The sequence below is a fragment of the Malus domestica genome, chromosome 17 (genome assembly GCF_042453785.1).
Source record: "Malus domestica chromosome 17, GDT2T_hap1".
NCBI classification, from domain to species: Eukaryota; Viridiplantae; Streptophyta; class Magnoliopsida; order Rosales; family Rosaceae; genus Malus; species Malus domestica.
In genome coordinates, this window is record NC_091677.1 from 11,574,150 (window position 1) to 11,588,831 (window position 14,682).

Here is a 14,682-nt window from a genome sequence, read left to right on the forward strand (position 1 = left end):
ACAATATACTATGACCAAGAATGCGGTACTAAGTAATTCCTGAAATCCGGTATAATAAATAATATAAATAAGCAAAAAAAAAAAATTGTGTACACAATTCCCAACAAAAATTGTTTGTTTTTACTAAATGGGGATTAGTTGTGGGGTCCACACCACATTGAACTTCGACGATCCGAACCGTCTATTTTTCAAGTTGGATCTTACAGATTATCCTTGCAAAATATTAGCCAAATTGGAAATATTTGAGACATCTAATTGAATTCAAAGAAATTGACAAACATTTTGTTGTATAAGAAACAATGAAAGTTCATCGTGATAATCAAGTAGGCAAATAGTTTCAAATTAAATTGAATCTTTGTTAGGATGATCTATGAATTGAGAGTTACAAAATAGATGGTTCGAATCGTTGAAATTCGATGTGGGATGGACACTACAACTAATTCTCATTTTTACCCAAAAATATGGATACCTTTAGATGAAGGGCATATATATATATATATAGACACACGCACATGCACACGCACACGCACACGAGCAAGTGTGAAAACATGGTAAAGATTACTTAGTAAATTACTGAATTATCTCAAGGATCATAACCTCCAATAAGTCCTTAGGAGAGCAGGACTCTCATAACCTATGTTCACATACACATAGGAGAAGCCACTGAATAATGTTGCCGCAGATTGAGCAATTAGGAACATCAAATAGCCATATAAATATATACACACACATATGTATATATAGACATTTGAAGAAGTGAGTAATAGTCAAAGGAACGTGGGGAAATAGGACGTCATCTGTTTGAAATTTCGTATCACTATATATAATGGATTTATATTCTTAAATCTTAATTAATCATATATCTCCCGCCTAACGTGTTCTTCTTTGACTTTCCTCTCTATCTCTCATTCTGGTGGTTGAGGGTCGAGACTACATTTTTATCTGCTTGTGAGGCACTGAGGCAGATTGATAAAGAAAGATTTGGACTTTTGTTTAAAAGGAATATGAAGAAATAAAAGAGATTATTTACCACTTTATATATACTTTCGACGTGTCATAGTAATCGTGCGTGGAAGTGGTCAGTCTTCTTAAACCTCTCATTTGATACAATTCTTATGTTACATTAATAGGAGCCAAAACATGATTCATGAAATTCTCGAGGATCGAACTGATGCTTTGATACCAACTGATTCACCGTTTGTCGGTAAAAATGATAGAAAATTTTCAAATCTTCCTCAATTTTGTTGATTCTCTAAAGAATTCTAGAACAAGGGCCTCGACGATTTCCACCATTATACTAAAAATAGAGAAAAGTCTCTCAATTTCATCCAACACATGATTGCTGGATTTGAATAGCATGGTCGTTGGAATACTGAGAAGAAGAAAACCTGACATAAACTAAAGAACATTCAAAGTAGAAAAGTCTACAGCCATCCACATAAGAGGGAATTGGAAAACCAATCAACAATGATTTTAATTGACTTATTTGTTTATATCTTTCTGGTTCATATTCTGAGTTTAAAAATGCTTGTTTCAGGACATGAGACACAAAGGCAATGCAGATATAGCACTTTATAGTTTGGTCTTAATCTACCGGAAAATTCAGAATTTTATATCGCCTTTTAAAATGGAAAATCTAGGGCTAGCCATGGCTGAATCAGATGGCTCCAACCAGCACAAAAAAAGTAAAAAGAATTATCAAATGACAAGAGAAAGAGGAAATTAATACTGTTTTTCGTAATGGTTGGAGTTACTGCTACTTCTGAATTATTTTCTATCTTTGGTAGATAAACTGAATTACCTTTTCCATTAAAGAGCTTATTACAATTATTTTTTTTTTTGTTGAAAATATTTGTGTGGCAATATAGCTCGTAATAAAAAAAATTCTTGACAACAAGGGTAACGAATCAAACATTATTTATGCTTTGTTATTGAAGGAATGTTTATTAACCATGAGCAAGAATAATGGGATATGAATTGTTTGGGTAAGGAATAATAACAACCCACCATGGTAATCTCAAACCTTTTTACCTTTTTTTAAGGGGAAAACAACTAGTGGCGGACTACAGTAATCCACTCTTTCAGGTTCAAATAAGGTTAGTTGGGAATTGCAGCTTACACATAACCACGATCAAGCAAATTCACAGCTTACAAAGTATCAAACGTTGTACATCCCTTTTCTTTCTTTATTTAGAGAGTTGTTGTTCGCATTTTTCTACTAGGTCACTTGTTATGGTAATTTGGTAATCTCATACCTTAGCTTTTAAGGTATAAAAAGGTATGAGATACCCAAATGCATCATGTTTTTCACTCATGATTATTAATAATTAAAAATAAATGGGAATCACACTAATTCCTTTCAAATCTTTGATTGTTAGTAACAAAAATGAAAACAATAATACCCATTCTTTAAAATTTTATTTCTTCTAAATAAACATGATCTGAATTTTTACTCCACCACTTTCATTAATTAGGTTTATGATGTGGATTTATCTCAACAACATTAATAAAAAGGATTTGGGGTGTAGGTAAGAAAAAAGAAAAGTAGTAATAATCTTTTAATCTCAATAAATAGTAAATTATACAATGACCAAATAGTTTCGTTGGTTTCTGCTCAACAGCTTGACTTTTAGGCAAAAAAAAAAAAAAAAAAAGGAGTCAAATAATAGGACAAAAATGGTTTCTAGTGCTTTTTTATCCAGGAAAATATATCTGATTTTTTAGCACAATAAATCAAAAAAGTGCTTATTAGGAATTGTCAACTAGAAACTATAAAGCATTAGAAAATCTATCATTTAGTAATTTAATTTAATAGTATTTAACTTCATTTGTAAGTATGTTTAATTTTTATCAAAAATAAATTTGAATCACAATATTATTGCTAGTCCCTAATTAGAAATTTAGCTTACTCTCTTATCTGTTTAATATAAATAATATCGTTTATTATAAAAAAAAGCATTGAAAAACTTCGTGTATGAACGCTTTAAAGGATATAATTATTAAATTTGTAAAAGTAACTATTTATAATTTTATATGAAAACGGGCGAGTTGGGGCAAAGAATCAAATAAAGACGAGGACTTGGAAGTTGGAAGGTGCTTGGTTGTTTCATTGCGGCCCCAAAGACGTCTTCCGTGTGTCACGAGTGAAGTCACCAACAGCCTCCAGAGATTTTTTAGTGTAACTCGTATATGAAGAGATACATTACGTGTTACTATTTAAATTGTATGATATGTGTGTTAAAAAGTTATAACTTGAAAAATAAAATTTCTCATCATTTATATAAAAACACGTAGTTTATCACTCGTATTCCGGTCATAATAAAAAATTTCTCCTCCACCACCACCATCACCGCCATTCTCTTTCTGACGTGGACACCACCGTGATGACGCAATCATTATCAAGCTGGCGTCTGCCAATATGTTGCTTCCAGGAAACCATATATGCTTTTGTACAATACCTTCCAGAAACCCTGAAAAAGCTAAAGCTATTTTTCATTTGCCAATATTTTGATTTTTCCTGCCCACAGCCACCACCCCCACGTGCCATATCACGTGACATCACCTATCTCTCCCAAAATCAACGGTCAAGATCATCCCATAAAATCCTCCTAGACCCCCCATTCCCACCTTCATAAATATAGCGTACCTTCCATCATATTTCTTCCCTCTAACCCCAGACTCAAATTTGTGCTCTCTCTCTCTCTCTTTCTCTCTCTCTCTCTCTCTCGACAATGAGTAGTACTGGAACCATGTCCAGCAACCCTAATGATCACTGGCTCCAATTCTACAACCAAAACCTGAATTCTTCTACCCCTTCTTCACTGTTTTGCCATGACCAAGTCTCTGATGCCACCGTCGTCACCACCACCACTACAACTTCATCTTTACCAGGTCATGCCGGTTCAGGCCACCCGAGCTCCAGCACCAACAACAGTTTGAGTCCGGATCAAGGCCGCGTTTCGAAGCCGGCCCGGAAAAGGTCTAGAGCCTCAAGAAGAACTCCCACCACGCTGCTCAACACTGACACCACCAATTTTCGTGCCATGGTGCAGCAATTCACTGGGGGTCCTAGTACGGTGTCGTTTCCCACTGGTGCTTCGAATTTTACCTTTGGTCTCGGCCCCACTAGGCCACAGAGCTTCGTGGTGCCTCCCGGGGCGGCCGGGTGCCATCCTCTACAGCCTCAGCAGCAACAACTCTTACAACAACAACAACAACAACAACAACAACAACAACAGCAACAATTCCAACAACGCCATAACCAGCAATACTTGTTTTCGCTGAGGAACAATGACAACGTTAACGGTGATCATGGGTTTCTTGAGAGATTGTCATCAAGAGTGGGACCCACAAGCATGGTGATGGGACTGTCGTCCGATCATGATCAACATGAGTTTCTGAGGGAGGGTATTGCATCCCAATTGCCTTCTTCGGCTAGGCCGCCCAGCTCTAATAGTTCTGCCAATGAGAACAGGAGTTACATGTTTTGAGAAAATTGTGAGGGACATAAAGCAGAAAAGTTAGGTAGACTGACTTATCTTAGGACAAAATTCTTGACCAATGTATATGCACATGAAAAAGAATATTATATATTTTCTCTTTTTCAACGGACTTGAAACTAAATCTCTTCCTTTCTTATGCAATGTGGTTAATTGTTCAATTCTTAATATCCTTTTTCATTTTGTAATTTGACCGAGGATGCTATGTATACTATGTATATGCACATGAAAAAGAATACTACATGATGTTAACACTACATATATATGTATACTATGTATATATCAGTCATCATGCTCTGAAAGTAAAAATGGTTATATTATTTTACTTAAATTGTTGGTATATTCCTGTTTTTCATTAAGTATGATTTTTCTCTTCTTTCTTTTTGGGTTGTGGCTTGCAGTTGTTTAATCTTGTTATTACAAAGTCGTGGGATTGTATGGGAGTGAACAAAATTCTTTTTTTCCTCTCCTTAAAAAAAAAAATCTTGTATTCTTCATAAAAATGGTCCTGTAAATAGCATATCAGGAGTTAAATATAATTAAGAGAGAGGATTCGTTTAGCTACTCAATTTAGAGGTATTGACCGATCTCTCCCCGAACTTGTAAGAAGCTGCTAATTTCTCTTATGATATTTAATTTTAGCCAATTATTACACCCCTCAACTTTTATAATTGGCCAATTTCTCTCTTGAACTTTAATTTAGCCATTTACTTCCTAAACTTTTATAATTGGTAAATTTCGTCCTTGAACTTTAATTTTATAATTACAAGAAGATAATTTTATCCCTAATCTAGATACCATATTGTTTTTCCTTCTTCTTCTGTTTTGCTAGTCCATTCCGTACAATTTTTGTTTAAATTTTAGAGTTTAGGGAGAAACTAAAGTTCAAGGGAAGTTGGCCAATCATAAAAGTTCAGAGAATCATTGGCTAAAATTAAAGTTCATGGGGGAATCAATCAATTATAAAAATTTAAAAGGGTAATTGGCTAAAATTAAAAATCATGCAAAAAAGTGGCAGTTCTTTACAAGTTTCGAAAGAAAATTAACAAAATACCTCTAAAATTTAACATGTTTGTTTGGCTATTAATTTAATTTGTAATTTTTATATAGTACGTTGCCAAATAAATTCAATTAAGGTAGATCATCAGGTTTTGCAACTTAACCTAACACTGAATGCTCGCCTAACACGCTTGCTAGCTCACCAGTAATTAACTCATCTAAACCGCTAGCATTTTTAATTTGTTTACACATTGGCTTAAAAACAAAGGCGGCGATGGGGCAGCTGCCCCAAAAATCCCATGCCTTCCATGCATATTTAATATATCCACATATATAGCCCCAAAGTATGACCAAAATAAATATTCTTAACTTTCTTGTTTTCACGTTTCCAAAAATTAAAGGTCCATATTAATTAGTACTAGGAAAAAGAATTTGCGTATGTTGATCGAGAAACAAAGAATGTGTTTATGAAAGTTAAAATATAACTAAATGGGTGCTCGAGAAATAAAAATTAATATGGTGAATACGAAATGAAGAATGTATTTAAGAAACACGTGGTCGATTGATTATCTCAGTAGCTAGGCTTTAATATTAATTTCGTTGCATTTAGGATCAAACTCTCCTCACCACTTTAACGTACGTAGTTTAGATTATAATTATATCTCGTAACAAAAGTAGAATAGTATTTGGTTTACTCAAAGAATGAGTAGGAAATCCTACTCAAAACAGTTTGTTAACGATTCATAAAACTTTATGTTTATAATTGGAACCATTCATATTATGGATGACTCAATAAAATCGTCTATGCAAAAAATCAATTAAAAATAAGGTCTTTTAGTTATCAAATTGTATAAAACCAAAAGAATGAAATACGTGAAGCATTATGAACCGTTTACTTATTTGCTACAATAGATTGACTAAATGACCTTAGTTTGAATTTGTTTTTTTACAGAGATATGATATTTGTTGAGTGATTTATAATATAAACAGTTCTGATTATAAACACAAAACTTTGTAATTCGAACACGAAAAATTTTGAGCAGGAATTTTTACTCATATTTAAGTAGCCCACTATTGTTCAGAGAAGTATGCATGTGCTTAAACGAAAGAAAAGAGCAGTACTGCGGTCTTCAAAATCTTTTCTTCTTTCGAAAAGCGGGCAGTGGAGCGGCGCGTCCGGCGGATCTTGAGTTGAGAGCGATTGCTGTTTTTGAGTGAGAAATGGAGAGGGAAGAGGGGATGAATGCTAGGTCATCATGGGACCCAAGTGGCGTAAAAGGCAAGAAATTGTACACTTTAACGAAGTCAAATATATACCCCTAATCTTTGCTAATTTGAATTTAAATGGGTGCCTTTTGATTCACCAAAGATTACATTAATCTTTGATATTGGTTTGTTTTAGTTTCATTCGTCCGGGGAGCATCATTAGCAGTAGCACAACCTAATCTTCAAACATGTTATACTTGTTCCTGAGCCATCTCAAACACGTGGATTTGTATAACATCGATATCCACTCCACCCTACATTGTCACAAACATTAAAACTTGGTTATATTATATTGAGATCACATCTTCAATAAGTGTATTTTCTATCTTTTTTTAAGACTCATATATATATATATATATATATGTATGTATGTATGTATGTATGTATGTATGTATACACACACACTATTTTGGTTTTGGTACTCTTTAATTATGTGTAGAAAATATATATGAGATAGAATCAAAGGACAAATACTTTTACATTCTTTTTATGCCTTTGATGACATGACATCCAATGGTTCTTATTTATTCATTAAATGACAATGATGCTTATGAGGATTTTAACCAATATTAAAGATAAAAAAAAACTGAAAAAAATAAAATCTGAAAAATTAAAAATATAATTAAAAAAGGAAGATAATTTAACTGAAATTGGTTCTCCCATTCTCATTTCGATCAAAACTTGGATTCAGAATTTGAACCATAATAAAAAAAAAATCATGAAACTTTACTGAAAACAGCTTCGAGGGATCGCCCCATTTCTTCTTCTATTATGTCAAGGGCAACCTGAAGCAATGCATGCCATATGCTATAATAAGTTAAGCAAACCCCACAAAGTAGAAGTGTCTCATCACAAATGCAAGCAACTAGAACCAATAACTTTTTGGCAAATTGAGATTTTACTTGATTGGGGAAGGGAGGAACATCATCTTGAAGAATGCACAGTTCGTTCATATAATCTTCTCTGATAATATCAGGTCTGTTTGTGAGAACCTTTCAATACATGGGTGAAATCAGGCATGTGTTTAATTGCACAAGCATATGAATTTAAAGAAGTTTCATGATATTTTTATTAGGGTTCAAAGTTTGAATCCAAGTCTTGATCGAAATGGGAATGGAAGAACCAATTTCAGTTAAATTATCTTCCTTTTTTAATTATCCAGATTTTATGTTTTATTTTATTTTTAATATTAATTAAAATCCACATAAACATCCATGTCATTTAATGAATAAATAAGAACCCTTGGATGCCATGTAATCAAACGGCTTAAAAAGAGTGTAAAAGTATTTGTAAAAATATTTGTCCCTTGATCCTATATATATATATATATAAGTGGGTAGCTAATAATCTACGGTTACATCTTAAGGGTCATAAACATAAATATAAATATGGAGTTACGACATAATTGACAATTGATCATTATTCTAGAATTAATGTCTTTAACTATTTGTAACCCCTTAACATCCCCTGCAAACATGACATCGACGAGGAGAAAAGTTTGGAAATAAGACGCACAAGACGGTCTACAGACAATCTCTTGGTAAAAACATCTGCCAGTTGCTAGTCTTTAACTATTGTAAATCCCTAACAATGTGGATGATCGTTGAATGAAGAGATCTACGAAGTGACGGTTGATCATGAGACAATATGTAGAGTTGATTTAAATGTGTGGTTAGCATTGTATTAAGTTGCTAACTGGTTAGCGTTTGAGCGCTTTTGTATATGTGTTTATACTAAGCATAAAAACCATTTGTAATTATATGTTACTTAAAATGGAAGGTTTGCAGTTTATAAGGTATGTGTTTGCCTTGCTTACAACCAAACCATGAAAGAGGAAGTTACAGTTTGGAAGAAAAACAATTGATATATATCCAATAGAAAGTACGTAAAAATTAGAATAGAAATATCGATGAGTGTCGTTTTCCCTTTTTTTTTTTTTTTTTTTTTTTTTTTCTGTCCAGCTCTTGAGCCGAATAATGTATGTTTTCTGACTTTTTGTTATAAGATAATTGGTGCTATCACTTTTAAAAGCAACTCGACGGCAGAGACGAAATGGGCTTCATGGTTTGTTTGATGAGTCGGGACAATGGCAGGATAGCAAGGCAGGTATGGAATTAGTTATTTTATCTTACTTCATGAAATTGTTTGGCTCCACCGAGGTAGTAGATGCCTTGGGGATACTAAGTAAGATTGTACCGAAGGTCACAGATGAGATGAATCAAAGTCTTATGTTACCATTTTTTGACGAAGAAATTAAGGATGCGTTGTTCCAAATGCATCTTACCAAGGCACCGAGACCTGATGGAATGACGCCTAGGTTTTATCAAAATCATTGGGCAGTTGTCGGTAAAGATGTTTGTGATGGGGGTTGACACCTTGAGTTAGGGGCATTGTTGCGGAAAGTTAACTACACACATGTTACTCTGATACCCAAGAAACTTGATCCAACATCTATGATCGAATTGTGGCCAATCAGTTTGTGTAATGTGATATACAAGATATGCTCAAAGGTGCTTACGAATAGATAGAAGAGTATCTTACCAGATATTATTTCGCCTTCACAAAGTGCGTTTATTTGTGGTAGATTAATTTCTGATAATTGTTTGGTGGCATTGGAAGTTGTTCATTTTATGAAGAGGAAAAATAGTGGTTGGAATGGTGTGATGGCATTGAAGCTTGATATCAGTAAAGCATACGACCGTATTGAATGGTCTTTCTTAGAACAAATAATGCGAAGATTGGGTTTTGTGGAAGAATGGATTACTTGGATTATGAGATGTGTCACTTTTGTAACTTACTCATTCAAGCTCAATGAGGAATTAACCGATGGGATTAATGCAGCCTAAGAGGGGCATCAGGTAAGGTGATCTGTTGTCTCCTTTTTATTTATGATTTGTGCCGAAGGTTTATAGGCATTATTGGATGCATGGGAGGCCCAAGGCAGAATAAAAAGGATAAAGGTTTGTAATGATGCACCTAATATAAATCATCTACTCTTTGCGGATGATTGTTTTATCTTTGCTAGGAGTAATTTACATGAATACTGCGAGTTGAAGACCTTATTACGAATTTATGAAGTAGCCTGGGGGCAAACAGTTAATTTATCGAAAAGTGGGGTGGCATTTAGTACCAATGTAAATGAGGTGGATGGTTAGCTGCTTGCGGATTGTTTGGGTATGACTCGTGTGCAATACCATGAGATGGCCTGCCAGTGTACACGGGTAAGTCAAAGAAACAAACGTTTGCATATATCAAAGATAGGTTATGGAAAAAACTTAATGGTTGGCGTGGGAGTGTCCTCAGTAGTGCGAGGAAAGATATCTTAATTCAAACAGTGGCCCATGCTATTCCGTTATACACCATGCATACTTTTTTGCTTCCAAAAATGTTATGTGAGGAATTGAATCAAATGGTTGCTCGATTTTGGTGGGGAAAAGAAGTCGGCAAAAGAAGCATTCATTGGGTGAGTTGGCAGCGAATGTGCAAGCCAAAAAGTGAGGGAGGTTTAGGTTTCAAAGATTTGTACGCCTTTAATCTTGCTTTGCTTACTAAGCAAGGTTGGCGCATTATAAAACAACCGCAGTCTTTGCTAACCCAAGTTTTTAAGGCTCGATATTTCCAAGAATTGGATTTTCTACATGCCCTAGTAAAGTCCAATTCCTCCTATTATTGGAAGAACATTGTAGCAGCTAGGGTTCTGATCCACCGAAGAGCTAGACGATGTGTAGCTGACGGTTTGAAGATAAAAATCTGGGGGGATTCTTGGTTGCTAAGAGAGAACTATGCCAAGGTGTTGAGTCCGGTTTCCCTTGGAGTTCACCTTAATCTTACTGTTCGATCTTTGATGTTGGAGGCGGATCACATGAGATGGAATATGCAGGTGGTTTCTCGAATGTTCTTCCCTGAAGAGGTCAATCTTATTTTAAGTATTCCTTTGAGTTTCTTTAATTTGCCTGATGAGTTGATTTGGATCAAAGAGCCTAAAGGAGTATTCATGACTAAGAGTGCATATTTTGTAGCTCGGACTTGTAATGACATCTGCATGGATGTTCCCGTGGGTTTTAAGATGCCGGCAGAGATCAAATTCCTATGGAAGGCACTTTGGTGTGCTAAGGTATCGGGGAAGATAAAAATTTGCATATGGAGGGGTTGCTTAAATGCTCTGCCGACTACAGTAAACTTGAAGTTGAAGAAGGTTGTACTGGATGGCTGTTGTATTATTTGTGGGACTGTCCCTGAAACGATCAAGCATATTATGCTGCAGTGCCCCCATGCTAGAGCAACATGGTTTGCTAGTCTGTTGGGTTTACATCATATGCAACAAGGAGATGTGGGGTTGCAAGATTGGGTGGCACGAATGGCTTATGATGTCTAGGGAGAGCTCTGATTTAGTCCTTATGTTGATGTGGAATATTAGGAAAGCTCGCAATGAGTTATTATGGAGGGGCTCAATTTTACCACGACATGAACTCCAAATTCAAGCATATACTTGGTTGTTGGAGTTTAAGAAATGGAATGTGGTCTAGCCGAAATCTCAGGTTGTAGAGGTTCATAAATGGAGGAGGCCAGGGGAAGGGTGGATAAAGTGCAATTTTGATGGGGGCATGGGATAAGCCGAACAGCATAGGAGGAGCTGGACTGATTATCCGAGACGCGGCTGGGGAGTTTATTGCTGCCATGGCGATGCAACTGGAGGGGATTACATCGGCTCTAATGGCTGAAGTTGCAGCAGCTCGGGAAGCTGCTATATTTCTTTAGAGATGGCGTAATCAGAAAGTAATGTTGGAGGGAGACGCCTTGATGGTAATAGCTGCTATACAAAATTACGAGGTTAATTATGGTCCCCTTGGCCATATATTAACTAACACACGGAGGCTACTACAACATGTCCAACAATGGAAGGCTAATTTTGTGCGACGTGGTGCCAATGAAATGACACACAGACTGGCTCGCCGCGGTCTTACTCTGCCACAGCCAGTTTCGTGGTTTGAAGAACCTCCCAATGTAATTTTTGATCTTATATTGGAGGATAATTTTCACTTTTAATTTAGTTGGTGCGGGACACTCCTTTTCCCTTCATTTGGGTTTTACCCGGAAAAGTTTTTATTGAGACCCATTGTTAGCACCCTTTCTCATTGTTTGTACGTTGTTCCCTTATGAAATGAATATCGTACTTGATTTAAAAAAATAGAAACCAACCCACAGGCCACATAATAATACATTCCTAATTTATTAATTTTCCTAATTACAACAAAATTAAGTATTAATGATTTTTTTTCATTTTTATATTAAAAGCAATAATTTACACTAAAAAAAAATTAGAAAGTTCACTTGGAAGGTAGTGAGATGAAGCAGAAAATCCTAATCATCAAGGTGATTTACCACTCGCATGACTTCTTTAATAAATGCAGTTTATACACACAAACTTGTTTTTAATTAAGTTGAATTGAAAAAAAAAACTTTAAATATGGGGATGAAGATTAAAAATAATAATAATAATATGGAGAAGAGAATGATATTGTGAAGATGGACATACATGAGAGACAAAGATATGGTGCAATCTATTTATTTTATTATTAAGAGAAATGTATTTCGTTTACTTGTTTTGATGTATGATTGTGTCATGAGTGATAGTGGTCGTGTTTTAGCCAATGTACACACTATACAGTAAACACAAGGTTTTGCATCTAGTACACATTTGATATGCGGTCGAAGCTAGAAGTCATCGCAGATGTCGGAATGGGATTGAGTTTAGCCAATACAACACTATGAGTTTAGCTGGTATGGTGTTACGACTCTCTTTGGGATGTCCGACGGTAGTGGCAACATGATTTTATCCTTTTTATTTTGTTTATGTTTAATAATTTCTAGGAATTGTCTTGGAATTTGTTTGATTTCTCTCTTTAGGGGAATTTGGAAATTAGGATTTCTATCTATAGGACAACTACTTCTTTTTAATTTTTGTTTTTGTGTGCTATACATCTATTTTGGATCTATGTGTGAAGAGTGGAGCTGTTTGATTTGTTAGATTTACTTTGCTTAGTGTTATGGGATCTGGCATTTGATGTGGAGATGTGATTAGACCTGTTGATGCACAAAACCGGAGGTCTTGGAACAACGTAAATCCGACCGTGAATCTGCAAGTAACGCTCAAGAACACGAAGAACACAAAGAACACAAGGATTTTATCGTGGTTCACCCCAATGTTTGGGCTACGTCCACACTGTAGTTGATTCTGTTTCTCTGTAAGTGTATGGATACAAGTGTTTGGGGGAAGTCCCCGGAGAAAGAAGAGAAGGGAGAGGAGAGCCTCGGTGGTGTGAGGTCTCTCCTGAATGTAATGATAGCTTCTCTTAGCCTTCTTAGGCTTGGCTCTTTTGCCTCCCCTAGAATGAGGGTAGGAGTCCCCTTTTATAGAATAAGGGGCTCCTCCTCTTTTACAAAGTATGGGCTTTAGTGTGAGGCCTAAATACAAGGCCTAAGGCCCAAATATACGAGGCCCTAAATATGGTATAAACAGTAGTCCCCCAAGTCTTCAGTCAAGAGAGTCTTTTGGCTGGAGACTTGAAATTCAGTCCATGTGTGGGCCGAAGTAACTAAATGTCGTCTAGAACTGATGCTCGATATGAGGCGGTGCCCAATCTGAAATGATGTTCAACTAGAAGTAGCACATGTTGTGAGGCCGCTTTGCTTGTAGCTTATGTTGCCTTGTTTGGCTCGGCTTGTGGCGTTTGAAGGTGAGGGAGTCCCTTTTATAGAATAAGGGCTCACTCCTCAATACATAAGTGATGGGTTAGAGTTGATGCTCGCAGTGAGACGGTTGCTCAGTAGGCGGCGATGCTCTCTAATGGTGGTGAGGGAGTCCCTTTTATAGAATAAGGGTTTGCTCCTTAATAAATAAATAATGGGCTAGAGTCCCCCAAGTATTTTTCATGAGGCCCAGTTGAGGCCCAATATATGGTACATAATGTAGTCCCCCAAGTCTTCGGTCAATAGAGTCTGTTGGCTGGAGACTTCAAATTGGATCCATGTATGGGCCGAAGTGGTGGTTGTTCTAAGGCGGTATTTGTATACCTTGCACTGAAGCTTTGTAAGTGAAGCTTTGCAAGTGAAGCTTTGAAGCTAGAGCTCTGTAAATGAAGCTTTCGAAACTGGAGCTTTTGTAAATGAAGCTTTTAAATCTAGAGCTCTGTAAATGAAGTCTTTGAAGCTAGAGCTCTTGTGAATGAAGCTTTTGAAGCTAGAGCTCTGTAAATGAAGCTTTTGAAGCTAGAGCTCTGTAAATGAAGCTTTTGAAGCTAGAGCTCTTGTGAATGAAGCTTTTGAAGCTAGAGCTCTGTAAATGAAGTCTTTGAAGCTGATTTGACATGAGTGATGCTCATGCATGTTTATGTTGATTGACATGAGTGATGCTCATGGATGTTGACATGAGTGATGCTTATGGATGTTTATGTTGATTGACATGAGTGATGCTCATGGATGTTGACATGAGTGATGCTCATGAATGTTGACATGAGTGATGCTCATGAATGTTTATGTATGATTGACATGAGTAATGCTCATGTATGACTTGAAGTACTGGGCGTACTTTTGATCACCTGGTTGGTGCTATTTTAGGCCTATGGGCCTTTGCCCTCCATAACATGTCAGCCCATTTGTTTTGGGCTTTTCCTTTTTTTTTTTTTTTTTTTTTGTTTGTTTGTTTGTTTGTTTTTTTTTTTTTTTTTTTTTTTTTTTTTGACCCTCTGATGGGGTTTATACATATTACCCTCTGATGGGGTTTATACAGATGTTTCCGAAAGATACGGAAAATAGATTACATCATTCAAAAATAAGGAAAGTAAACCACATGACTCTGGTGGGGTGTTTATTCCTTGTTTTTGCAGTACGGGTCCTTGTGTTTGCTTGTGTTTTTCTA

The 14,682-nt window shown here is 35.9% G+C and overlaps 1 protein-coding gene across 1 annotated transcript; it reads left to right on the top strand.

The window, feature by feature from the left end:
- The first annotated feature begins 3,658 nt into the window (after window positions 1-3,658).
- LOC103405270 (VQ motif-containing protein 22) lies at window positions 3,659-4,611 on the top strand. Its single transcript, XM_008344245.4, has one exon. It carries the CDS (start codon window positions 3,732-3,734, stop codon window positions 4,488-4,490), a length of 759 nt encoding a protein of 252 aa, XP_008342467.3. The 5' UTR covers window positions 3,659-3,731; the 3' UTR covers window positions 4,491-4,611.
- Window positions 4,612-14,682: the final 10,071 nt, after the last annotated feature.